Source organism: Cannabis sativa, chromosome 5, assembly GCF_029168945.1.
Source record: "Cannabis sativa cultivar Pink pepper isolate KNU-18-1 chromosome 5, ASM2916894v1, whole genome shotgun sequence".
Classification (NCBI taxonomy): domain Eukaryota; kingdom Viridiplantae; phylum Streptophyta; class Magnoliopsida; order Rosales; family Cannabaceae; genus Cannabis; species Cannabis sativa.
The window spans coordinates 9232415-9258711 of record NC_083605.1 but is presented as its reverse complement, the minus strand read 5'-3'; the positions used below and the strand labels follow the sequence as shown (position 1 = coordinate 9258711).

At 31.6% G+C, this 26297-nt stretch overlaps 1 protein-coding gene across 1 annotated transcript; it reads left to right on the top strand.

Annotated features, from left to right (window-relative positions):
- The first annotated feature begins 9150 nt into the window (after positions 1–9150).
- LOC115717537 (uncharacterized) lies at positions 9151–23353 on the top strand. Its single transcript, XM_061116197.1, has 4 exons — positions 9151–9683; positions 20362–21217; positions 22513–22613; positions 22846–23353. The coding sequence occupies exons 1-4, from the start codon at positions 9151–9153 to the stop codon at positions 23351–23353; spliced, it is 1998 nt and encodes a 665-aa protein (XP_060972180.1).
- Positions 23354–26297: the final 2944 nt, after the last annotated feature.

The following is a 26297-nucleotide window of genomic DNA, read 5'->3' as shown; positions in this document are numbered from 1 at the left end:
AATTTGAGAGTATCACCTTTTTTGTTAATAAAAATAAAAAATATTTATACAAAATATAGAAGAGTTATTATTAAAAAAATATTAAAGAATTAAATAATGTAATTTTTTTTAACATACTAAATAATGTAATTATTGGCCCTTTTCCTATTATTATAGTCGACGTAAAACCTAACTTGATAATTAATATACGAATAAAAAATAAAATTATAATCAATTATATATATAGCTAGATGTAAAAAATAAATATAGATGGATTAAAACAAAATAATAATAATAGTAATAATAATAATAATAATAATAATAATAATAATAATAATAATAATAATAATAATAATAAAATAGATCGATTTGAAGTTGCTTTGTAATGATAATCATTAATATACGAATAAGAAATAAAATTATTATCAATTATATATATAGCTAGATGTAGAAAATAAATATAGATGGATTAAAACAAAAAAATTGTACCTACCTCAATAATAATAATAATAATAATAATAAATAGATGGATTTGAAGTTGTTTTGTAATAGATATTGGTGAGTATATATATAACTAGATATATGTTACATGTTAAGTTTTAATTTTATTTTAATTTTTAATTTTTTTAATATTATAATTTTAAAATTAATAATATTCAATGTAGTGATAATCATTGAAATTTGAAAGCATAATAGTGATTTAAATAAAAATAAAAATTACTATTATACTTTGTAATATTAATTAAAAAAAATTATTATTCGTCTTAAATTTATCTTCAGAATTAATGAAAATGCTCCGTTAAACTATCAAAACATTCAAATTTAATTTAAAATAACATTTAAAATTTAACTAATTCTAAATATCAAAATTTGAAAATATTTTTTAATAAAAAAAAAATAAACAATATGAACAAATTTATTATTAATTGCAACACTTTAAGTGGATTAAACATGGATGCTGACCCTTTACTTGCAACATTTTTTTTTATTTTAAAAAAAAATCATCTAATAATTTTTTATAAACTAAGAATTCTATTATATAGAATAGAAATAGATATATGAATATTATCAACAACATTAAATCAAGATTAAAATTAATTTTATAGTATAATTAAGAGACCTTCTAAAATATAATATTGATTGCATGCTTAATCTTGTAAATAACTTAGAGAAGTCATGGATTATACGTTAATTTATTAAGTTTTTTTCAATCTTACTTTATTATATTTTTGTTTCACTAAAGAAGAAAAATGAAATGAATGATTTTCATTCGTACGTTCCTCTTCTGGTGGGCTGTTTCGAATATAAATCTGTAATCAAATGAATGATATGGGCCCTTTCATTTATCAGTGGCTTAGCTCAACTGTAAGACAACTTGGCCCATTAGCTCCATTTTCTCCGCTACAGAAATTTACAGTAGAACCTAGGGTGTTCAATAAAATTTACAAACCGCTCAACTCGAATAAATCGCCCAAACCAACTGAATAAAATGATAAAAAATACAACCTGAAATAATTCAATGAAAATCAAAACCACTCAATGAATATATTGGGCGGTTTACAAATTATTCTAAACCGCTTAATTAACCCGAATAAACCAAATTAAACCGATTAATATATTTCTTGATTATAAAAGTGTATAATATATTACATAAATTATATTTACTAGTCAAACTATTTTGTATTTAAAATTTGGACATTTTAGTGTTTACCTTAAAATCTAGACTTTATAATTTTTATTGTATTTAGATATTGAAGTTAAAGTTTAAAATCTATACAATATTATTACTTTTTTATTATTTTATTCAATTATTTTATTTTTACTCAGTTATATTTATCTTATTTGAAAATTTTTAAAATTAATTTAGATTATAAAATTTTTTAACTTGAACTATAAATAATATATTTTTATTTTTTTCAAATCTAATTTTTTAAATTACAAAATAAGAATAATAATTATAAAAAAAAAAGGTGAAGAACGGTTTGAACGGGTTAACCCGACCAAACCGACAAAATCATTGGGCGGGTTGAAATTTTTCTAATATTTAATTGGGCGGATTACACTTGAATATTTAGAACCCGATATTTATATTGAGTTGGTAAAAATATACTATAACCTGACTAAACCGACCGAAGTACACCCCTAGTAGAACCTCTATCTAAGAATACACTTGGGACTAATCAAATTATATTCTAATTAAGAGGTTATAACTGAATAGAGTTATACTAGGAAAATAATTTCAAAACACCAAAAAATATCAATGTAACAACAATAACATTAAACAATCCTTAATACTATATCATAATAGAATTATTTTTGAGTAAATATAATTTTTACATATGTATTAAAATTTAGAATAAAATTATTAATTCTACGTAAATAAATTTATAAAATATATGTATATATTTTATTAAGATGTAATTATTCTTATATAGAGGGTATACTTTGTTAATACGAGACATAAAAAATGTAAAACTAATTACAATTTAGAGGTTATTCTTATTTATAATTGGCCCAAATTAGGACTTGATTTTTTTTTATAATAAATTAGAGGTTACTGTTGAATAGGGTATTATTAAATAGAGGTTCTACTGTATATTGAAGCAAATTAATAATAACATAACACTATTTTCAAAAAAAAATAATAATAATAACATAACACTAACACGTATCTATAATATTAGGTTAATGTTACGTGCAATGTACGTATAATTAGTTTTCTTTTTAATTAGGTTCAATTAGGTAATGTTAAGTGAAATATGTTTAATTTTTTTCAATTAGGTAATGTATTTTTTTTTTTTTTTGAAATGGAGTTTGAGATTTTAATCTTTAACGTTTTTTTTAACTATTGTTACATTAGTGTGCCATTTGAATGTGATTATACATACACATTTTTAAATTTTAAATTTTTTTTTTTAATTAACGTATCTGATAATACATATATTATATATGATTATAGATATCTATAATATTTTAAGTATTTTAAATTTAAATTTAAATCAAAATTTCATTATGTAAACTATCTATAAAATTTTTATTTTTAAATATAGATAATAATATTATAAAATTAATAAAAAATATTTTGTTAAGTAATAGGATATTCTGTTAAAGTTAACGTGGAAACCCAAAAAATATCATTAAACCAAAAATTTTGTTACATAGACATATTTTATATAGAATAGATATAATAATAATAGTAATAATAATATTCTATCAAATAATAATAACAATAATAATAATAACTATTATAAAAGTTTGAGTTGGAGAGTTATATTATTATTTTGTCTTGTAGTGGGTTAATGTTTTTAACTTGTTGTTATTTTTGTTTGTTTAAAAGTTTTTTTTTTTACAATTTTCTTTTTAATTATTTAATTATTTTATTTAGATATATATTTTTTTTTTTGAAAATAAGATCGTTCATTAATAGATAAAATTAGACATCACGGTCATTATAAAATAAGTTTGCTAGAATATTAGAAACAGGCAAGCTACCAAAGTGATTGTGGGTAAAAGTTCAGCCACATTATAGGCAGCAAAATTACAGTTTCTGAGGATACAGGTAAAAACACAACCATCAAAACAACTAGAGAGATCAAAGCAAAAGGAATAATAGTTTTCGATCTCCTAACATGACGACAAGCGATTGAGTGAATTGATGATCACTCTAGAGTCACTCTCTACGAAGATGAATTTGTGTCCTTTGAGCTTTGCCGTATCAAGGGCTATATGACATGCAGCCGCCTCGCCACAAAGGGCATCCGAATAGTCGAACCTAGCCGTAGTAATCCAGACCACCTCACCAAAGTGCTCTTTAGCAACCACTGTAATACACAAACTTTCCAAACCCACTTTAACATCATAGTTTAGTTTGAGAAAATCCTGAGGAGGAGGGCGTCGATCTTCTCTCTAGACCAGGGTCAAAGCAGTAGACCCACGTGTTATACTCACACGTCTATTTTACATTTACAGCCTTACTAGGGTTTGTCTCGGTTATAGTTACCGAGTCCAACCTGGTTATGTCTTACCCACATAACTCTACTCACATATATACATAATCCATACATTATGCTCTTAAAATAGTTTATCCTGATGATGTTTATCAGGTCTAACCCAGTTATGTCTTCGACTTCGCTTGAAAAGATCAAAGGGTGAAAGCATCACGGGAAATAAGACAGACTTCAAGTTGTCCTATAATTCTGGGAAGGAGGATTGAAGACGTGTCATACCCCCAGTAATCCTTCACGCACGAAAAACATCGTGCATGCGAGAGTCATATTGAATTTTTTATGTAGCAAGCTTTGGCTTCCGCGAATGAAAGCTAAAGTTGCTAAAAAATTCAAGCTTCGACTTTGCTTGAAAAGATTAAAGGGTGAAAGAATCACGGGGAATAACACAAACTTCAAGCAGTCCTACCATTTCGAGAAGGAGGGTTGAAGACGTGTCATACCCCCAGTGATCCTTCATGCACGAAAAACATCATGCCTGTGAGAGTCATGTTGAATTTTTATTTAGCAAGCTTCGGCTTCCACGAGGGAAGGCTAAAATTGCATAAAAATTTAAGCAACGACTTTGCTTGAAAACATCAAAGTGTGAAAGTTTAACGTCATTGCTTCAAGCCTCTATTAGGTCCATACACCCACAGAATGATGACTCTTATACACGAGTACGTCACTATGACTGCTTCATGGACTGACGACTGGCCCTGCAGACCAACACGAGTGTTTTCAGTGTGCTTTGTCCTCACTCGCATGCTTCTTGGGAAATCTTTCCAGGAGGTCACCCATTTTGAAATTACCCCAGGTCAAGCACGCTTAACCGTGGATTTGAACAAATAATAATCAATTCATTCGAAACCTCCTCCGAAATAAATTAGGACCAAATGTTGGTGTTTTTATAAAATAGTCACGATAAAGTCTTTCATTACCTTCAACCCTATTGCGTTGAATAATAGTACAACTTATAGTAGATCCACGACGACAAGGGGTTGGAATTTCATTCGTCATTTTTTCTTCTTCAGCCATCATCATTGTCAATAATAAAAGATCATCATAATTGTCATCATCAAAAAGCATTTTAGCTAATCGATTACAACCCATTACTATTTGTGAAATATTTTATAAATAAACATAGTTGATATAAACTTGATAGATAAAATTTAAATGAATAATATGAGAAACAAAATGGACTTATTTATCGGCAAAAAAAATAGCCACTGTAAATATAACCGTTACAAATATAGTCGTTGTAAATATAGTCGTTAAAAATATATTCGTTATAAATATAACCGTTGTAAATATAGTTGTTAGAAATGTAGCTGTTATAAATATACCCGTTAGAAATATAGGCATTATAAGTTATAAATATAGACGTTAGAAATATAATTGCCACAATTACAAATATAATATGTTTGAAGTAATCGAAAGTAATTAATAAACTAATTCATATTTAATATTTAAACTTTTAAATAAAATATTAAAATAATGAATATTAGTTAAAGTAGAGTGTGGTTGGAGTGAGATGGAAAAATATGACTCTCTAAAATAGTTAAAAAGTAGCTAAAATTTAAAGAGCATGGTTTGAGATGCTCTAAGACCACCTCTGATAGGAGATGATAAAGTTGATCTATATTTGGCACAAAATATAGTTTTATATGTTATATTATTTATAATAATATAATATGTAGAATAAATATGTGTAATAAACTAATAAGTATGTAACATATGACAATGTATATTAGTTGTCATCTTTTTGTAATATTTAGAGAGTTACTTGTTACTATGAGTAACCTCCACCATTATCACCAATCGTAAGAATGTAAAAAGATGTTACACATCTTAATTTGAAATTCTTAATGATATAGAAGTTATTGTGTATGTAGGAGTTACATTTGAGTCCATAACATCTATGGAGGTTATGAGTTTGAATTTCAAATGGTGATATCCTAAACACTATATAAAGAGGTCTAAGGTGGTCATTTTGGAGATCAAGTTTTCTATCAAGAAAGCACTTTGCTAGAAAATCCTAAGGCTTGATAATTCCCAAAGCTATTTCCTAGAAAGTTCCCTTAGTGCTTAGAGATAGGGGAAATAAGCTTTTGGACAAAGGTGTAATACCTTGTTCAAGTCATGGTGATCCCCACTATTCTACACTCAAGGTTGTGAGTGAGTGATCTTTTTCTTCTTCATATTATATATATGTTATATAATATTGTGTAATCTATTCATCTATTCTACCTTTCATATATATGTGATATATATAGTGTATATATATGTATTGTAACATATATTTAATCAATCTCTTTTATTGTCCTTATATTATTTTTACAATTGAGTTGTATATATCTTGGGTTATATATCTTCCATTGTAATAAAATCTCTAACAATCAAAAGCATATCCCTTTTCAATGGAAGAAGTGATAAATCAAGATTTTGAGAATACAAGGATAAGAGATTTTATGTGAAAACTATGCATGGGTGAACATGGTGGTGTATAATGTGATTTACTATTTTATATGATAGTAATATATATGATATATATGAGTTATATATATGTGATCATGTGATTATATCATATTAATATATATAATAGTAATAATATGATATTTGAATTATTATCATGTTATTACATGTATATATATGAGATATAATATAATATACATATATATATATTGCGAGATTAAATATGTAAAAATACTTATATTCTATGTATTTATATGAGACATGCATATATAATATATATTATGTGTATATAATATATATGAGGCATGCATATTAAAGTTTATATATGTGTGAGATATGTAACATAATAGTTGTGTAATAATTAATATATTATGTGTATGTTACACATGAGATGTTGATAGTAACATACATAATATATTAATTAGCATAAGATTAAAACTCTGTTTCCTCTGGTTCCTGCTCTCTCAACTCTTGAGCTGGCGCCATGGCAAAAACAAGGTCCTAGAATCATGGGAAGCAGCCTTCTGCAGCTAAGGTCACCAAGCCTTCGAAGAAACGAGGTCCATCTTCGTCTGGAGATGCAAAGAAAACCAAAACGATGGACGAAATTCTGGGAATTAAACCCATTGTTTTCACTAATGAGGAGGATAATCATGAACCAGAACCTGAAGCTTTCCAGACCCTCTCCCCTCGAGCATCCCTGCGTGAGCTGAAGCGCCAAGATGATGTTCGAAGTGACTTCGCTCATTTCCTGGAAGCAAATCACTCTTATAGCAGAGCTATCTCGAAAGGTAACTCCCCTGCACCCCCTATACTACGATCAGGTTCTGTGGTTCGTTGTTTGGATAATACTTTTCAGACTGTTAGGAAAACTGGAAATGATGAAATAAATGTGAAGATTACAATGGATGATATGGAGGAAGAGATTTCTTATTGGAATTCAGCCATTGTTTGTTATGTTTTGGGTGCCAATCCACCATTGGAAGTCCTTGAGGGATTTGCTAGGCAAATTTGGAAGGAGAAAGTGGATAAGGTTGGACTCATTTCATATGGCATATTCATGATTAGGTTTTCTTCTGTTGAAATTAGGGATAACATTCTTAATGGAGGGTACACCTTCTTCAACAAGAGACTTGTGATTATGAAAGCATGGGATCCGGATACTAATTTCAGGAAAGGGGATATTCGTAGGGTTCCCATCTGGATTCAAATTGAGGATTTGGAACTGAAATATTGGGGACAAAAGACTTTGTTTGAGATAGTGGGGCAAATTGGTGAACCTATAATGGTTGATGAAATTACCAAGCAAAGGAAAAAGCTCAATTTCCCTAGAGTTCTCATTGAAGTCTCTTTGTAACAAGAGCTGCCAGCAACCATTAAGTTTGAAAATGAACATGGTTACATTGCATCAGTGGGGATCAAGTATGAGTGGAAGCCAACTATTTGCAAGAATTGCAATGGTTTGGGACATAATGCTGATGAATGTAAGAAGAAACCGACTTCTCAAGGTAAACAATGGGTTGTCAAAGGAAAAATCGGGGAGCTGCAAACTGGTGTTGCAACCTCAGGGCCTAATGCAGATATGAACGAGGGGTCATATTTTTGGGTCAAAAAAATGTAGTGTCAGGTGCTGCAACAGTTGCTGGTGTAACTAATGCAGTTGGGGAATACTAATGCTTGTGTTGGAGGGACTGTTAGTGAAGATATTACTAGTGTTGATGGGTTCCAGCCAATTTCTAAAGGCTGGAAAAATAAAGGGAAAAAATAGCAAGGAAATACAAGTACTTTGAATTCATTCGAGCTATTACAGGATCATAATATACTAGTGGAGACAAAACTTATAGATACACCAGATGCACTGCAAGCTAATACAAGAGGAGGGGGAGTGCCTCCCACTCTAAATGGATAGAATATTAGCTTGGAATGTTCGAGGAGCCAATAACTCCCACAAGCAAAGTTTGCTCAAGCCATTGATTCATTCTCAAAGTGTGGGTCCTGTTGGTCTCCTTGAGACAAGAGTCAAGGCTTCAAAACTTCGAACCTTGTACTCTAATGTTTTTAATGGTTAGTGTTTTACTAGTAACATTGCATGGCACAAAGGAGGAAGAATGGTGGTTGCTTGGAACCCGAATACCTTTTGCATTAACATACTCAAGTGCACAAGCCAATTGATTCATCTTCAAGTGTCCACTTTGGATGGTATGAATTGTCTTGTTACATTTGTTTATGCTTTTAATGATGAGGAGGGTAGAAAGATCTTATGGCACGACTTGATGGCCATTGCTACTCAGACCCTTGGGTAGTGTTGGGAGACTTCAATGATGTTTTGGAACAAGAAGAAAGGGTTGGAAGCAGAGTGCAAAGCCTCAACTCTCATGCTTTCAAAGATTGTATTTCATACTGTCTTTTGGAAGACATTAAGAGTAGTGGAAAATTCTTTACATGGTGTAATAACCAACAAGGGGGAGACCGGATTTATTCAAAATTGGATAGAGTAATGGCTAATGCAAAGTGGATGGATTTATGGTTGGGTGCTGAAGTGATTTTTCTAAATGAAGGGATTTTTGATTATTCCCTTGCTTTAGTGACTTTTCATCAGCTTAATTGAAATGGGAAGAAGCCTTTTCGTTACTTTAAGATGTGGATTTCCAACCCAGAATATGCAACCCGAGTACAACAAACATGACAGCAATTGCATTTTTCTCGCACAAAAATGTACCAGATTGTTGCCAAACTCAAGGCTCTAAAACTGGTTTTCAAGAAGATCAATCAAGAGGGCTTCACAGAATCGCAATCTGCAACCATTCAAGTAGCTAGAACCCTGAATTTTTGTCAAGATAAATTGCTCCTAGACCCTCAAAATCTGGTATTGCAGCAGGAAGAATCGGATGCTAGGATAGCTTTTACACAAGCTTACAAGAATTACCAGTTATTTCTCCGCCAAAAGGCAAAAACCAGCTGGATAAGAGATGGAGACGATAACATAGCAGTATTCCATGCAAGTCTCAAAGCCAGAAACAACCAAAATAGAATCCTATCTATTGTGGATGCACATGGCACTAGAGTAGATGACCCGAACAAGATTACTGAGGTATTCCTGGGTTACTATCAACAATTACTTGGTACGAAGATGATGAATAGAAGGAAAGTAATAGGCCAAGTTCTCAACAAAGGGCCTACAGTCTCGATGCAACAAAGTTTAGCCCTTTTGGCTCCCATTACAGATGAAGAGATCAAAAATGCTATGTTTGCTATTCCTGGTTCCAAAGCACCGAGCCCTGATGGCTACTCCAGCTTTTTCTTTCAAGATAACTGGGATTTACTTGGAAGTGATGTTGGAAATTATTTTACCAGGATCTAGATTTACTAACAAGTATGTTGGATTAACAACCTAATATGAATTCTAAAACAATGAAAATAAACACATATAAAGTTAGAAAACCTTACAGTGGGTGCAGCGGAATAATATGACTCCTTTCGTTCAGATCTCTAGCCCTTGATTCCTTTCTGTAGCAGAGCATCACCAAGATCTGAACCTGGATCTTCTTTTCTCCTTCTTTGATGCAGAAATTCCATAGTCTTCCATACTATGATTGAGATACCACTTGATGTGTGTGGGCACTACTCATCTCACAAGGATTTCAAAATTTCTCTCTATTTTTCTCTCTCAATTTCGTGGCTGATAGCATGCATGAGAAGAGACACAAAGGTTGCTTTATATAGGGAGAAGGGAGAGCACAACTTTCCAAATAAAACAGTTTCCTCTTTTACTGTGTAATTGATTAACTGTCTTATTTAGTGTGATCCACCACTTTCCTATTATAGCTAGGCTTTGATTAGCAATTACATGACAATTAAAAAATAAAAATAATAATTGGGAAACACAAAGGGAGTGCTCGGCCATAGAGGGAATATGGGCCTCACTTGGATTTTGCAGTTTCCTCAATTTTATTTCAATTTCTCCAAAAATGCCATTTTTCCAATTCTAATCATTTAAATGCCAAAACTAATTATTTAATAACTAAAATAGATTATTAAATAATATTGTCATTTAAAATAATTATTAATTAGACATGCAAAGTCTCTCAATTAATAATTAAACCTAGAAACCCTTTTATTTACGATTTCATCCTTAAACTGTGAGAATTCATAAAGTAGACATAGTCTAACTTTTAGAATTATAATTGATTAATTAAAATCAATTAACTGAGTCTTACAAGCAGTATGGTCTCAACTAGTATGGGGACCATGGGTCTATATAACCGAGCTTCCAATAAGTCGAACCGAATTTACCAAGTAAATTCCCTAACTTATTAATTCCTCATTGAATCCACACTTAGAACTTGGAATTGCACTCTCAGTCATATAGAAACGCTCTATATGTTCCACGATATAGACACATCATTAGTTATCCATTGTTATAACCCTAATGTGATCAATGATCCTCTATATAGATGATTTACACTGTACAGGGATTAAATTACCGTAACACCCTACAATGTATTTTATCCTTAAAACACTTAACCCTGTATAAATGATATTTCACCTAAGTGAAATGAGATCTCCACCATTTATCTTCGTTTGGTTAAGCTCGAAGGAAATCATCCTTTACTTCTATTTGCCAAATAGAAGCTATAGATTCCATATTTATGTTAGCGCTCCCACTCAATTGCACTACCCTGTTCCCAAAATGTACGTATTGCCCAGACTAAAGATTAGGCTTAACTAACAAATCAAAGAACACGAATAATACTCTTGAAATTGAGCCTAACCATATCAGGATTTCGATCATGTGATCTAGGATCAACTTATGATATTGAATTGAATAGATATTTACGGTAAGTTTCAAAATCTAATTCAAAGTTCAATATCGGTCCATTCCAATGCATACTCCATGCATCCGATACTGGTAAACTTTGCCAATGTCCTGGAAAGGACATAACACTTTTCCAAGGTGTAAGAATACCTATCGTTGATTATACCATGTCATTCTAAATCCAGTGTTCTGACAAATCAGGGAATCAACTTTTGAACATATAATAAAGATTATATTCCACTGTGCTGACAACACTATAATCTTTAACCAACTCATATGTTCTGGACTTAAAAAGAATTCATACATTATATACATATAATCATGAAATAAATCATGTGAACCATGCAACATAAAATGTTATTTCCGATCTTTATTAATGAGTAAATCTGATTATATGAAATGAGTTTTATTTAGGGCATAAAACCCAACAAACTCCCACTTGCACTAATATAAAACAAAAAGTGTATTTCAAATAATCATTAACACCTTGATATACCAATCAAGTGTAATAGTAGTATACTCCTCGTAATAGGATCTGATAGGTTGAATTAAACACAACCTCTTCTCCACCATTACTCTTCCTTAATCACAAAATCCTTGATAATGTGAAATTCCTCTCTATATGTCTACTCTTTTGGGATACTAGATTCTATACTTTTGGGCAACTACTCTTTCGTTATTCAGGAAGTAACCCTAGTAGTTAAGGGAAGTTGGAACACTACCACAAATGTATAGAACTTTCCTTAGACTGAAAAAGTATCTTCCCTGCAACTTTTAACATTCAGTCTCTTTCTGGTAGGCCAAGAGATTTCAGATAGGTTTTTACACTTCTCCAAAATCACTACTCCACCCCCAAAGTAATCACCATCTCATCAGCAGACTTTCTAGCACAAAGGCAAGTCTTGAAATCTGATGTGGTGTAGTCTAAGAGTTTTAAAACCACCCTTATTGACTAACATATAGTTCCTCTTCTTAATCTTAAAAATGTACTTGATTGTCTTCCAATGTTCCTCTCCTGGATTAATCTGATACTTACTTATTACTCCCACTCAACAGCAGGTGTCTGGTCTAAGGCATACTAAAGCATATCTGAGACCTCTCACTGTTGATTTAAGAAATTCTTTCATGGCTTTATCTTTTCTGGAATAGTTGAAACTTTTCCTTAGATAAATAAAATCTATGTCTAAGAAGTTGTGAAGCTTCTATTGATTTCCATTGGAAAGAAAATGCATCAGCATCTCATGCTTGCATTAGAGTAAGTAATTACCAGGTATACCACAAGCCATAGGTTTAGATAAACTCATACCTATAATACTAGGAACAGGAATTTTTGTTAAGTCCATTGAATAGACTTATTAACGAAAATTTCCTTTCATGTCCTTGTAATAGAAACTTTAGGTTACTCCATGTGAATGGATCAAACCATAGTTCTATTGGCTTTCTTCTTAGTTTCTTATCTTGACGATCCATTACTTGTTTAAACTCACAATGGATTTTAATCACTAGTGTCTTCCAAGTTATAAGAAGGTGAGTTCCTAGAAACTCTCCCACTACGACAAGGTACCGTGAACTATGTCAAAGAAAACTAAATGGTATAGACCTCTTCAGTTGTGTTAAGACAACAGAGGCAGTGGGATCATCTTGTAAAATAAGATGATAGAACACTTTTGGAATCAAGAAAAAAATATCTCCTTTATTTGCTACTTTATTTTCAGACTTAGTCATTTTCTTAGAAAAGCAGTATTTGTTTAAACAAACACTTTCTTATCTAATGACTATGGGATGCTCCACCCCTAATCACTTAGAATAGCTAACAAACATGCAAACCAGGGTTAGCAGTTCTAGCTTTTCTTAAGATTTCGATTAGGTCATCCATGAATCTAGTAATGATTTACATTAAGTATACAACCATTACATCATTCTGAAATTTTATTACCATAGAAGGATTTAGGCAACGACTAGTAACTAATCATCAATATGCAACTCGAATTTCTGGGGAGGTAAGTTTGGATATAATTCAAAATCAAATTAATGATCTTTGAACTGCATATCTACTAACTTTTTCTCCACCCCTATCAGTTCGCAAGATCTTTAACCACTTACCTTTGCCCCATTGCTAGAAATTCATGAAATTTTTCAAACATTTCAAATTTCTTTTGCGTAAGGTAAAATCTAGAGTGATCGTTTTAAGAATACAACGAAAACTCATATCCACCCCTGAATGTACATCCATCTGCGAATAAGATGAAATTACTTTCAGTGGATACAGGCATATTAGCTCTTTGCAGAGAATGATCTTGTCAAAACCACTATGAACAAGATACAAATGCCTTAGATTTATAAAATATGTGGTTGTATCTTTTGATGACTTAAGTTTAGTTACATCAAAGAGTTCTTAGAATAGTGCAAGTGGATTCTGGTCACAGAATACTAAACTCATACAGTTTAAATCCATTGATAGAAAATGGTTATGAAACACTTGTGAAAGTGTAACTGTATAATTAGTAATTCTTTCTTGGACCACCACTACTAATCTAACTCTATGATTTGCCTATACAAGTAGGAGATATCTAAGATTGAGGATTTATATCATTTAGGGATAGAATTCCGGGAATATAATCATATGCGTCATCTAATTTCTTAAGAGAAAATAAGACTTTATATGATTTATAGACCATTCATCCAATGATATGTCATTAAGCTAATTCGAAATGAATAAGCTAAGAGGAATTAGGATAATTTCGTTTTAAATAAGAATCCAACGATGCTCCGATTAGCGAGAGTCAAAGTAATCTTATTTATACAATCTTCTTGTTTCATATTGTAAAATACTAGTCTAAGGTGTCATCAATTGATGAACATCTAGATGTTGCATATACAATATTTATCTTTCGAGATCTAACACTACTATGTTAGTCTAATGGTGAAAATCCATTAGGGATTTATCTCATTAGAAAAACAAATCAAGTTAGACCAACAATGAAGATTCGAAATTAAACTACAATTTAATAACAGAAAATAACATGGTTCAATACAAATTCATACACAATTCAGAAATTATGAAGCACATAGCAAGTAGGAATGACAAGTGAAAATACTAAAACAATAATTTCCAAGGTTTTCAACAAACTGATATCAATGTCCCGTTTAGGCGAGAGTCAAAGCTACCATTCATTGAATAGAGTTGTCAGCTCATCTAAAATGTCAAACATTCTAGCAACCTTTTATTCGATCAAGATGTGAATCCGCGTTGTCCCGTTTAGGCGAGAGTCAAGGCTATTCTATCTTATGAGCTTCCACCATTGTTTCATATTCTTGCAAGTCTTATACAGTCGCCACCATTAGGGTGGTCATAAACTATATAAAAAAACTTACGAGATTACTTATCTTTCGAGATTAAACGGTGCTAACTTGCTAATGAACGTTCCTTCATTAGGGAGGATTACTCACTAAAACAATAGCTATGTAAAACCAACAATGGAGATCGAATATCCTTATAATAATAAAGCTCATTATTTAAAGAAGGGTTGTATTTTCTTCTAATATTTATTTTAATCCATTTATTTTAAATATATATTTATTTAATTAAAATTTCCAATTTAGAATGAAAAATTCCAAATATAAATTTTAATTTAATATTTATAAATTATACTTAGATGGATATTAAAATAACGTGAATTATTTCCATCTTAGTAATAATTTCCATAAATATTTAGAAAATTATTCAATTTAAGTTGTTTCAAAATTAATTTGAATTAATTTACAACTCAAATTTAATTTTCTATAAATATATATTGCATTTTTCGAAAATGCTTTAAAATAAAATAAAAATAAATCCTGGAAAATTACCTTAATTTTATGTTGGCCCAAAATTAATAAAAATTAATTTTCAACAAAAATATAATTTCCCTATTTAATTAAATATCTAAGAAAAATTTCAAATATTTAAGTATCATGATTAAAAAATCAACTTAAATATTATTTTTCTATTTAATTAAATACACTAGAAAAATACTTCAAGCAAAACAGATAATATCTATCTAGACTTTCATAGACTAATTAATCCAATTTCTAATTATAATATATTTTAGTTCATTTATTTTAATTAACCATTAAATGAAAAAGTCACTGATTTAAGTTGGTCCAAAATTAAATAAATAATTTTCAACTTTAATCTATTTTTCAAATAAAATTCGAAATTTCTGCATTAAAGAAATGCAATTTCAAAATTTTGGGAAATGATTAATAAAATAAAATAAAATATATTTTGAAAATTATTCAAACTTAAGTTATTCTGAAATAAAATTCCAAACTTAAAATAATTTTCAACTTTAATTAAATAACATGAAAATAACAATATTAAAGTATCATGATGAAAATCAACTTAGATATTGAAATTTTCAATTTAATTAAATGTATTAAATTCAAGAAATAAATAATTAAGTAAAGAGGAAACTTAATTATTAATTCTAGTTTAATACTAGGAAAATATACTAAACTTAGATTGTACCAAAATTAATTAGGAAACAATTAATTTCACAATCTATGATATTTTCCTATTTAATATTAGAAATAATAACTAGTACTAGAAATAACTGTCTAGAATATATCATTAACTAAGTGTTTTTCTAAAATTAACTTTAAAATATTTCAATGAAAAATAAATTTCATATATTTTAAAAGTTAATTATGTTGCTAATTCAATTTTAATTAGGTTAGACTAATATAATTAACCTAATACAATTATTTAAATAAGGCAAATGGGCCTTCACAATTGGGGTAGTACATGTGAGGGGGAGCTGGGTTCAGTATGTCGTACCCACTTCTATGGCCCCCAACTCTCACACAAGGCCCAAAAGAGAGGAATTTAACCTTAAAATAAACAATTGTTATTCATTGAATAAGCCCAAATCTAATTGGGCCTAAATAAATTTCCTTATGTCAAAATTCATTTTAGCAACCTAGTCCATTTACTTAGTAAAAACTTAAATGGGCTTCCTATATGCATCTAAGCCCAAAAGCAAACATATAGGCTCACACAGGTCAAATGATTTGGATGGACCCTATCATGTTACTAGGTTTACACAGATGAAACAAGTACAAAATTTACCTGTTACAAATTATTTATAAGATCTATCGTCAATTGGACTATGATTAAAATCAGATCATTGGATTATGATCTGTCAACAAGTTAATCATAGCAATTTAGATCAGATAAATAATAGGTTTGTTAAAAAGTTTTGAATAAACAATATAAATAAACAAACATTGTCCATGTAACAGATGTGAATCAAGATATTAATATAATTAAATTATTATTCTTAAACTAACCAAATAAAGGAAACTAATTTTAAAATATCTAGGTTTATTTGAATCAAATTAAATATCTAATAAGGTCAATGATTTGAAAGGAAATAATCTTCAATATCACTTTCAGATCTTATAATTTAATAAAATAAACCAATTTTAAAATAGATTTGGTTAAATAATTATTATTTTAGGAATAAAATAATAAATGAATAATAATTACCATAATTATATGTCAAAATCTCAAATTAAGCAATATTCGAATCTCTACAAAAATATCTATGTTATTTAAATATTTAAGATATGATTTATAAATTTCTAATAAGGAAAAAATGATATATATAGAAAAAATATAATTTTTAAACTTATAATTTATAAATAATTAAATATTTAACAAAATAACAAATTTTTGAATTTGAAGAACATTATGGTAAGTATATCTATAAAAATATCTATGTTAATTTCAAATTTATTAATTATTTAATTTACCATATAAGATAATTTTAATATAATATTTTAAATAAAAAGACAAAGTTATCTTTTAATTTAAAATATCTTAAATATCAAAATATCTAATCTTATAATTAAATAATAAATAAATATTAAAGAACTTAACAAATTTTTAAATCTGACCATAATAGGAAATATTTAAAAATTGGAAACAATCCAAAATAGAAATATTTAAAATTGGAAAAATTCCAAATTTAAAATATTTAAAAAAGGAAAAATGAATTTTTGGGAAACAAACTCATGAAAAAATTGGATTTTTGGGAAAAAATCCCAAAAATCGCAATTTTGGGTTTTTGCTGCCAGTAGGCTGCAACTGCAGCCAAAATAGGCTGCATGACACCCAATACGCGCGCGGAGCAGGTGGTGACGCCGAGAAAACTCGGCGCTTGCAGGGACTTCGACCGAGAAGCCTCGGTCAGCTGCAGGGTGCACGCCCAGACTTACGCGCGCGGATGGAAAGGCTGATCCGAGGGTCTGGTGCGCATGAGCACCACCCTTGACAGCCTTGAATCCCGATTTTCAAAAATTCATATCTTTCTCAATTTTTATCGGAATCGAGTTCCGTAAAAAACAAAATTGCTTAATTTTTCACAAGGAATCCAAATAAAATATTTTCAAAAATTGAAAAAATATTTTTCATGGAAAACGAAACTGTACAACATATACATTCATCAACTAACACATAAACCAACATGAAACCATCCAAATCAACACAGAACATATCAATCATCGTTTTAATTCATATTACATGAAAGTAAATCATTACCATGGCTCTGGTGCCAGTTGTTGGAAATTATTTTACCAGGATCTAGATTTACTAACAAGTATGTTGGATTAACAACCTAATATGAATTCTAAAACAATGAAAATAAACACATATAAAGTTAGAAAACCTTACAGTGGGTGCAGCGGAATAATATGACTCCTTCCGTTCAGATCTCTAGCCCTTGATTCCTTTCTGTAGCAGAGCATCACCAAGATCTGAACCTGGATCTTCTTTTCTCCTTCTTTGATGCAGAAATTCCATAGTCTTCCATACTATGATTGAGATACCACTTGATGTGTGTGGGCACTACTCATCTCACAAGGATTTCGAAATTTCTCTCTATTTTCTCTCTCAATTTCGTGGCTGATAGCATGCATGAGAAGAGACACAAAGGTTGCTTTATATAGGGAGAAGGGAGAGCACAACTTTCCAAATAAAACAGTTTCCTCTTTTACTGTGTAATTGATTAACTGCCTTATTTAGTGTGATCCACCACTTTCCTATTATAGCTAGGCTTTGATTAGCAATTACTTGACAATTAAAAAATAAAAATAATAATTGGGAAACACAAAGGGAGTGCTCGGCCATAGAGGGAATATGGGCCTCACTTGGATTTTGCAGTTTCCTCAATTTTATTTCAATTTCTCCAAAAATGCCATTTTTCCAATTCTAATCATTTAAATGCCAAAACTAATTATTTAATAACTAAAATAGATTATTAAATAATATTGTCATTTAAAATAATTATTAATTAGACATGCAAAGTCTCTCAATTAATAATTAAACCTAGAAACCCTTTTATTTACGATTTCATCCTTAAACTGTGAGAATTCATAAAGTAGACATAGTCTAACTTTTAGAATTATAATTGATTAATTAAAATCAATTAACTGAGTCTTACAAGCAGTATGGTCTCAACTAGTATGGGGACCATGGGTCTATATAACCGAGCTTCCAATAAGTCGAACCGAATTTACCAAGTAAATTCCCTAACTTATTAATTCCTCATTGAATCCACACTTAGAACTTGGAATTGCACTCTCAGTCATATAGAAACGCTCTATATGTTCCACGATATAGACACGTCATTAGTTATCCATTGTTATAACCCTAATGTGATCAATGATCCTCTATATAGATGATTTACACTGTACAGGGATTAAATTACCGTAACACCCTACAATGTATTTTATCCTTAAAACACTTAACCCTGTATAAATGATATTTCACCTAAGTGAAATGAGATCTCCACCATTTATCTTCGTTTGGTTAAGCTCGAAGGAAATCATCCTTTACTTCTATTTGCCAAATAGAAGCTATAGATTCCATATTTATGTTAGCGCTCCCACTCAATTGCACTACCCTGTTCCCAAAATGTACGTATTGCCCAGACTAAAGATTAGGCTTAACTAACAAATCAAAGAACACGAATAATACTCTTGAAATTGAGCCTAACCATATCAGGTAGGGGTGAAAATCGGTCGGTTATGGTCGGTTTTTAAAATTTTATAACCGACCGGACGGTTACGGTTTTTATTTTACGAAAACCGTAACCGACCGTTTAGAAATTATAACCGTATAAAACCGACCGTACGGTTTTTGGCGGTTTTCGGTTTGGCGGTTTTAGGCGGTTTTTGGCGGTTTTGGGCGGTTTTAGGCGGTTTTGGGCGGTTTTGGGCGGTTTTTGGCGGTTTTGACGGTTTTTTGGTTAAACTATTTTTTTATTTCAAGAACCGAAACCGACCGCCGTGTCAAAAAAACCGAAACCGAAACCGACCGCCAAATTCGGTGATGACGTGGAACCGAAAATTCGGTTACGGTCTGGTCGGTTTGATGGTCGGTTTCGGTTTTTCGGTTTTTATGAACACCCCTAATATCAGGATTTCGATCATGTGATCTAGGATCAACTTATGATATTGAATTGAATAGATATTTACGGTAAGTTTCAAAATCTAATTCAAAGTTCAATATCGGTCCATTCCAATGCATACTCCATGCATCCGATACTGGTAAACTTTGCCAATGTCCTGGAAAGGACATAACACTTTTCCAAGGTGTAAGAATACCTATCGCTGATTTTACCATGTCAGTCTAAATCCAGTGTTCTGACAAATCAGGGAATCAACTTTTGAACATATAATAAAGATTATATTCCACTGTGCTGACAACACTATAATCTTTAACCAACTCATATGTTCTGGACTTAAAAAGAATTCATACATTATATACATATAATCATGAAATAAATCATGTGAACCATGCAACATAAAATGTTATTTCTGATCTTTATTAATGAGTAAATCTGATTATATGAAATGAGTTTTATTTAGGGCATAAAACCCAACAAGTGATGTATGTGAAGCAGTGAGGTCCTTTCTCCATTCTGGTAAGATCCTCAAGGAGATCAATTCTACGGCTCTCACAATCATTCCTAAAGTGAAATATCCCAATACACCAAGCAATTATAGGCCAATTGCATGCTGCAATGTGATCTATAAAGTAGCCACAAAGGTACTCTGATCTAGACTCAAGGATATCCTTCCTACTATTGTGGCTCAAAACCAAGGGGGATTTGTCAAAGGAAGATTCATTGCCCACAACATCATGATATGCCAAGACTTGGTGAGGCACTATGGGAGGAAATCATCAAAGGCTAATTGCTTGATCAAACTTGACTTGCAAAAAGCTTATGACACAATAGAATGTGATTTCATTGAGGAGGTGCAAAGGGGTCTACTTTTTCCTGAAAAGTTCATTACTCTTGTAATGAATTGTGTCAAAACTCCAAAATTCTCTCTTTTCTTCAATGGATCTCTTCATGGATTCTTTGAATCAAAGAGAGGATTAAGACAAGGTATCCCCCTCTCGCCTCTATTATTTGTCATTGGCATGGAATACTTGTCCCGAATTTTGAAAAAAGTAGGAGATAAGAGTGATTTTGCTTTCCATGATAGATGTGATGCCTTGAAACTCAATCACTTGAGCTTTGCTGATGATGTTCTACTTTTCTGTCGAGGTGATGACAAAAGCATCATTCTCTTACTACAAGGTTTGAAGCTTTTTTTAGCCTCATCCGAGTTGCAACCTAACAAGGCAAAATCTGCAATTTATTGCAGCAATATGCCTGAATCTGATATCACTAGAGTTTTGGAGGCTTCGGGGTTCTCGAAACAACAGACACCATTCAGATACCTTGGCATACCCATATGTAGCAAGAGAATTTCGAAACAAGAATGCACAGTGTTGACAGAAAAGATGACAGCAAGAATTCGATCTTGGAGCACCAGAAATATCTCATTTGTGGGAAGGGTTGTGCTCATTAATTCAGTTCTAACCACAATACATTCTTATTGGTGCCAAATCCTCAAACTACCAAAAAAGGTAATTCGTGAGCTTGAATCTATTTGTAGAGCCTTGTTAGTCTAAAATTAGTCTAAGATTCGGGTCATATTTTGGTTAGTTTTCACTCTTTGTTTCTAGTTTTAGGGCTATATTACGCTTGATTCTTTTGTTTTAGGTCCTCGGGCATTTAAAGAAAGTATGTACAAGAATTGAGGAAAAATGGTGAAAGAATCGAGAAGAAAAACCAAGATTGGCGTCGCTGCCTGTTCCCGTCGCGACGGGGAATTTTCCAGTCGCGACGGGAACTGGCAGAAAGTTTCAAGAAATTCGAAGTTGAACTCCCGTCGCGACGGGGGCTTTGCCAGTCGCGACGGGGACCCTTATGACGGGATTTTTGGGCAGTTTCGTAATTTCACGAATTTTAAAGATGAGAATTGGTTTAAATAGTAAGGGTTCGTGAAAATTAGAGAGTATTCAGAATTGGAACCCTAGAAACAAAGGAGGAGGCTAGATGAGCAGCTTGTGGCGACCCGGATCAATTGCTTCAACTAGTTCTTTCTCTTCTCTTTAAATTTCTATGTTCTTTTCTATTTCAATGTTAATTATGGATTTGATTATGGATGTTTTGAACTAAACTCCTATTTAGGGAGAATGATGAATGTTGTTTAAGTTTTCCTAGTTAATGAATAATTGCCATTCCTTCAATCTTGATTGTGAAATTATCTATATTTGTGCTTAATTCCATGTGTAAGCTTGATCACCTTCTACATGTTCTATGATCTCAATTCAAAATCTGAAAAGTGAGAATTGAGAATGCTAAAATTGGATAGTCTAGGTTTTGATGTGAAACGAAAGTATTTACATAGCCTTTGTGACATTTAGATTATTGCTTAATGCTGATTTCATGTTAGTTTAATTAAGAGATTAATTAGAGAGCATGAGATTTAGAACCTAGAAGATCTGAAAAGAGCTAGGTTAATTTATAATCTGTCATTCACTTCAAGAGAAGGATAGCAATTAGACATTAACATTGATAACTTAACAACAGGATTCGTCTCCCTATTCTCTCATCTTGATTAATATTCACTTGTTTCTTTAAGTTTCTTGAATTTCAATCTTCCTTTTGTTAGTTTTAATTTTCTGAATTGTCTTATTTAATTCATAAAAAGTATTCTTTTACCAGATAGAATCAATAGTATAATTTAGTAGTAATTAGTCCAATTCCCTGTGGTTCGACCTCACTTGCGTGAGATACTAACTTGATTGCGTACACTTGCGTATAAACATAAAATTCGTAACAAGCCTTTCTTTGGAAAGGCCAATATATGATGCAGGGAGCAGGACTAGTGGCATGGGAAAATGTATGCCAATCAAAGATTGCAGGGGGCTCGGGTATTAAGAGAACTGCTGAATGGAATTCAGCAGTACTTTTCAAGTATGTATGGGCTTTGGCAAACAAGGAGGATAACCTTTGAGTTAAATGGGTGCATCCAGTGTATACTAAAGAAGAGAATTGGTGGGAGTATCAAGCACCAAGTCAAGGAAGTTGGTATTGGAAGCAAATAGTTGCAGCCAAGAATCAAATCAAATGTCTTACAGATGTACAATAGTTTGCTCGGGGAAAATACAGAATTTTAGATGGCTATAACTTGATTTGTCCTGTACAGAATCGAGTTGCATGGAGTAATGAGGTTTGGGGGAGATTTAACACACCAAAGCATAGTTTTATCCTTTGGTTGGCTGTGCAAAATCGTCTCAAAACTAAGGAAAGGCTGCAGCGGTTCAGTCTCCTTGATGATCCGACTTGCAGCCTATGCATGTTACAAACTGAGACACATGAGCACCTTTTCTTCAGTTGATCCTTTTGCTGAATATTGTCTTCAGCAGGTGAAAAGGTGGCTATCATGGGGAGCACGAACCAGCAGCCTCTCCCAACTACTCAAGTGGATTCATAAGGCAAAAATCAGCAAGTTTAAAAGGAAAACCATGGCAGCAGCTGTAGCAAACTTGGTTTACTCCATTTGGCATGCTAGAAATGACCAAATTTGGAATAGTCACTTAGAAAGTGAAGAGGCAATTGTACAAAGAGTCAAAGATAGTGTAAAACATAGAATAAAATTGTTTTGGCCACAAAAGATTGGTCAACAAGATAGAGATTGGTTTCATTCTTTGTAAAAAAAATGGGTGGAAAAAGGGAGATATTGTACATGAGATCTTTGAACCAAAGATTCTCTTCATTGTAAGCCATTGTAAATGATTGTACAAAGTATTGTGGATTAATCATAAAACTTGCTGATTTATCAAAAAAAAAAAAATAGCATAAAATTATAATTTGAGAGTTATAATTTTATGTATGGGAGTTATATATTAATTTTATATTAATATATGAGTTACATAGCATAATAATGCTAATAGTAATAAAATAGTGTTTATTATTATTGTGAGAATTATTATCATTTATTTTGTGAATAAATAATATTTTAAATTATTTTTTAATTTGGTGGTGAACATCTCATTTTATGAGATAATAAAAGATGGCTTTTGAGAAGTTACATCTTTATAAGAGATAATCATCTCATATTATGAGATAAATAAAAGTGAACTATGAGAGTTACACTTATGAGAATTGTCTTTTCATAGCAAGAACAAATAGATCAAAAGTAGATCCACACTTGTGAAAAAGCCACTAAGGCTAGCTTAGTGGTGAGGGAGGGATGGGAAAAAGGGAGAGGTCATGGGTTCGAACCTAGGACCTTGAAGCTATTAAGCTATTAAATGATTGTAAAATACCATTACGCTACACTCAAAAATAAAAAAAAAATCCACACTTGTGAAATGAGTCATAATTTTGAACTAAAAATAAAGTGAATCAATGTGAATTTAAAAAATAGTGAAAAGATAACAAAATTGGAGAAGCAATTTTGAATCTTAAATAATCAAAATGGTGAACAAAATTGATGAGAATTTTGTAACTTTGGTATAATTTTTGGCTAATCTCAATGATGACATAATCTTAAAATTATGGGTAAAATTAATCACATAATTTTATAAGTGGTGATGTGAGTTTGATATTTTAGCTTTGTTGGGAAAACTAAAAAAGTCAAATGGTATTTTTTTTAAGGTGACCTTAAAGAGTCATTTCAAGAGAAAAATACACAAAAGTCATATTTTATATATACTTTATGGTAGAAATGTGGGGGTGAGCTGTTAGGTTATAATTAGCCTATGTTTCGGGTCTTTAAAGTTAGCATTATCTCGTCTATTGGTGTCTTTTGGAGCAGTTTTACGCTTGATTTTCATTATTTCAGGTTCCCAAAGTGTTAAAGTTCAAATTCAATCAAATGGCGAAAAACTGGGATAAACTGGAAAAAAATTGGAAAATTCGGCTCCAGAAGCGTCAGTAGTCGCGACCTCATGAGAGCCAGGTCGCGACTCTGGTCGTGACTTCGAGATTTGGCAGAACCTCTGATTTTCGAGGTTTGCCTGTAGTCGCGACTAGCTTAAGGGCTAGTCGCGACTTGGTACGGACGTCGTAGTTTTGACCTAATTTTGATTTTTCTCTCAATTGGAGGCACACTACTCATCCCTATATAAGGAATACGACACTGAAGGTCAGAAGAGAGCAGAAATAGACCTAAATAGTGGATGCAAGTGGAGAGGAAGCTATCTTGAAGACCTGGAGCGATCTCACCTTCTAGTTTCTTTCTTTTACCCTTAATTTCTTCTTTATGTTTGTTTTTATTTCTGAATTAATCATGGATGTTTTTAGAGTTATGTTGAACTAAATTTCCCAATAAGGGAGGATGATGAATGTTGTTTAAGTTTATGCCTAGTTAATAAATAATTGATATTCCTTCATCTTATGTGTGAATACTATCTTTATTTGTGTTTAATTCCATGTGCAAGCTTGATCACCTTTTACATGTTCAACGATCTCAATTCGAAATCTGAAAAGTGAGAATTGAGAATGCTAAAATTTGGATAGTCTAGGTTTTGATGTGAAACAAAGGTATTTACATAGCCTTAGTGGCTAATAGATTATTGCTTAATGCTGATTTTGAGTTGATTTAATTAAGAAGTTAATTAGAGAATACATTATTTAGAACCTAAAAGATCTGAAAAGAGTTAGGTTAATTTATAATCTGTCATTCACATTGAGATAAGGATAGCAATTAGGTATTAACATTGGTAGCTTAACAACAGGATTCACCTCCCTAATCTCTCATCTTGATTAATCTTCGTTTATTTTCTCTTTAATTTTTTGAGTTATTTACTTTTAAATTACAAACTTATTATTTTACCAAATAGAATCATAAGTATAGTTTAGTAGTACTTAATCCAATTCCCTGTGGTTCAACCTCACTTGCGTGAGATACTACTTGATTGCGTATACTTGCGTAGTAAATATAAAATTCGTAACAAGTTTTTGGCGCCGTTGCTGGGGAATTGTTTAAAGATTAATATTACACAAAATTATACTAACTTCTACTTTGGTATATTTTCTCTTGCTGATTTTTCTAACCTTTTTCTTGCAATATTTTCGTGATCCATTTCAGGAATCCTAAGTGTATGCGCTGTCAAGGACAAGCTGTCATATTACCAGTTGATCCTGAAATCGAGAAAACTTGTAGGAGAAACCGAAAGAACAAGAGGCAAGAAGGAGTTTCAGCAACTGCTGAAACTTCAGAAATCATGGCTGCTAATGTGAATGCTAATGCTGCAAACAATGGAGGTAATAACGGTAATAATGGTGGCGCCGTGGAAGATCAAGCTAATGGGCGTAGCTTGAGAGATTACATTCTCCCTACTCTGACAGGAGTGCAGTCATGTATCAGGCCACCGGAAGTGGATGCGAACAACTTTGAGATTGAACCTGCCATACTTCAAATGGTGCAGTCTTCAGTTCAGTTTGGTGGCCTCCCTTCTGAAGATCCTAACCTGCATCTCTCTAACTCCATGGAACTTTGTGAAACTTTTAAAGTTAATGGAGTTAGTGATGATGCCATTCGACTGAGACTGTTCCCATTCTCTCTTAGAGAACGAGCCAAGAGTTGGCTAAACTCCTTGCCACCCAACTCTATTGCCACCTGGAATGATCTGGCAATGAAATTCTTGTCAA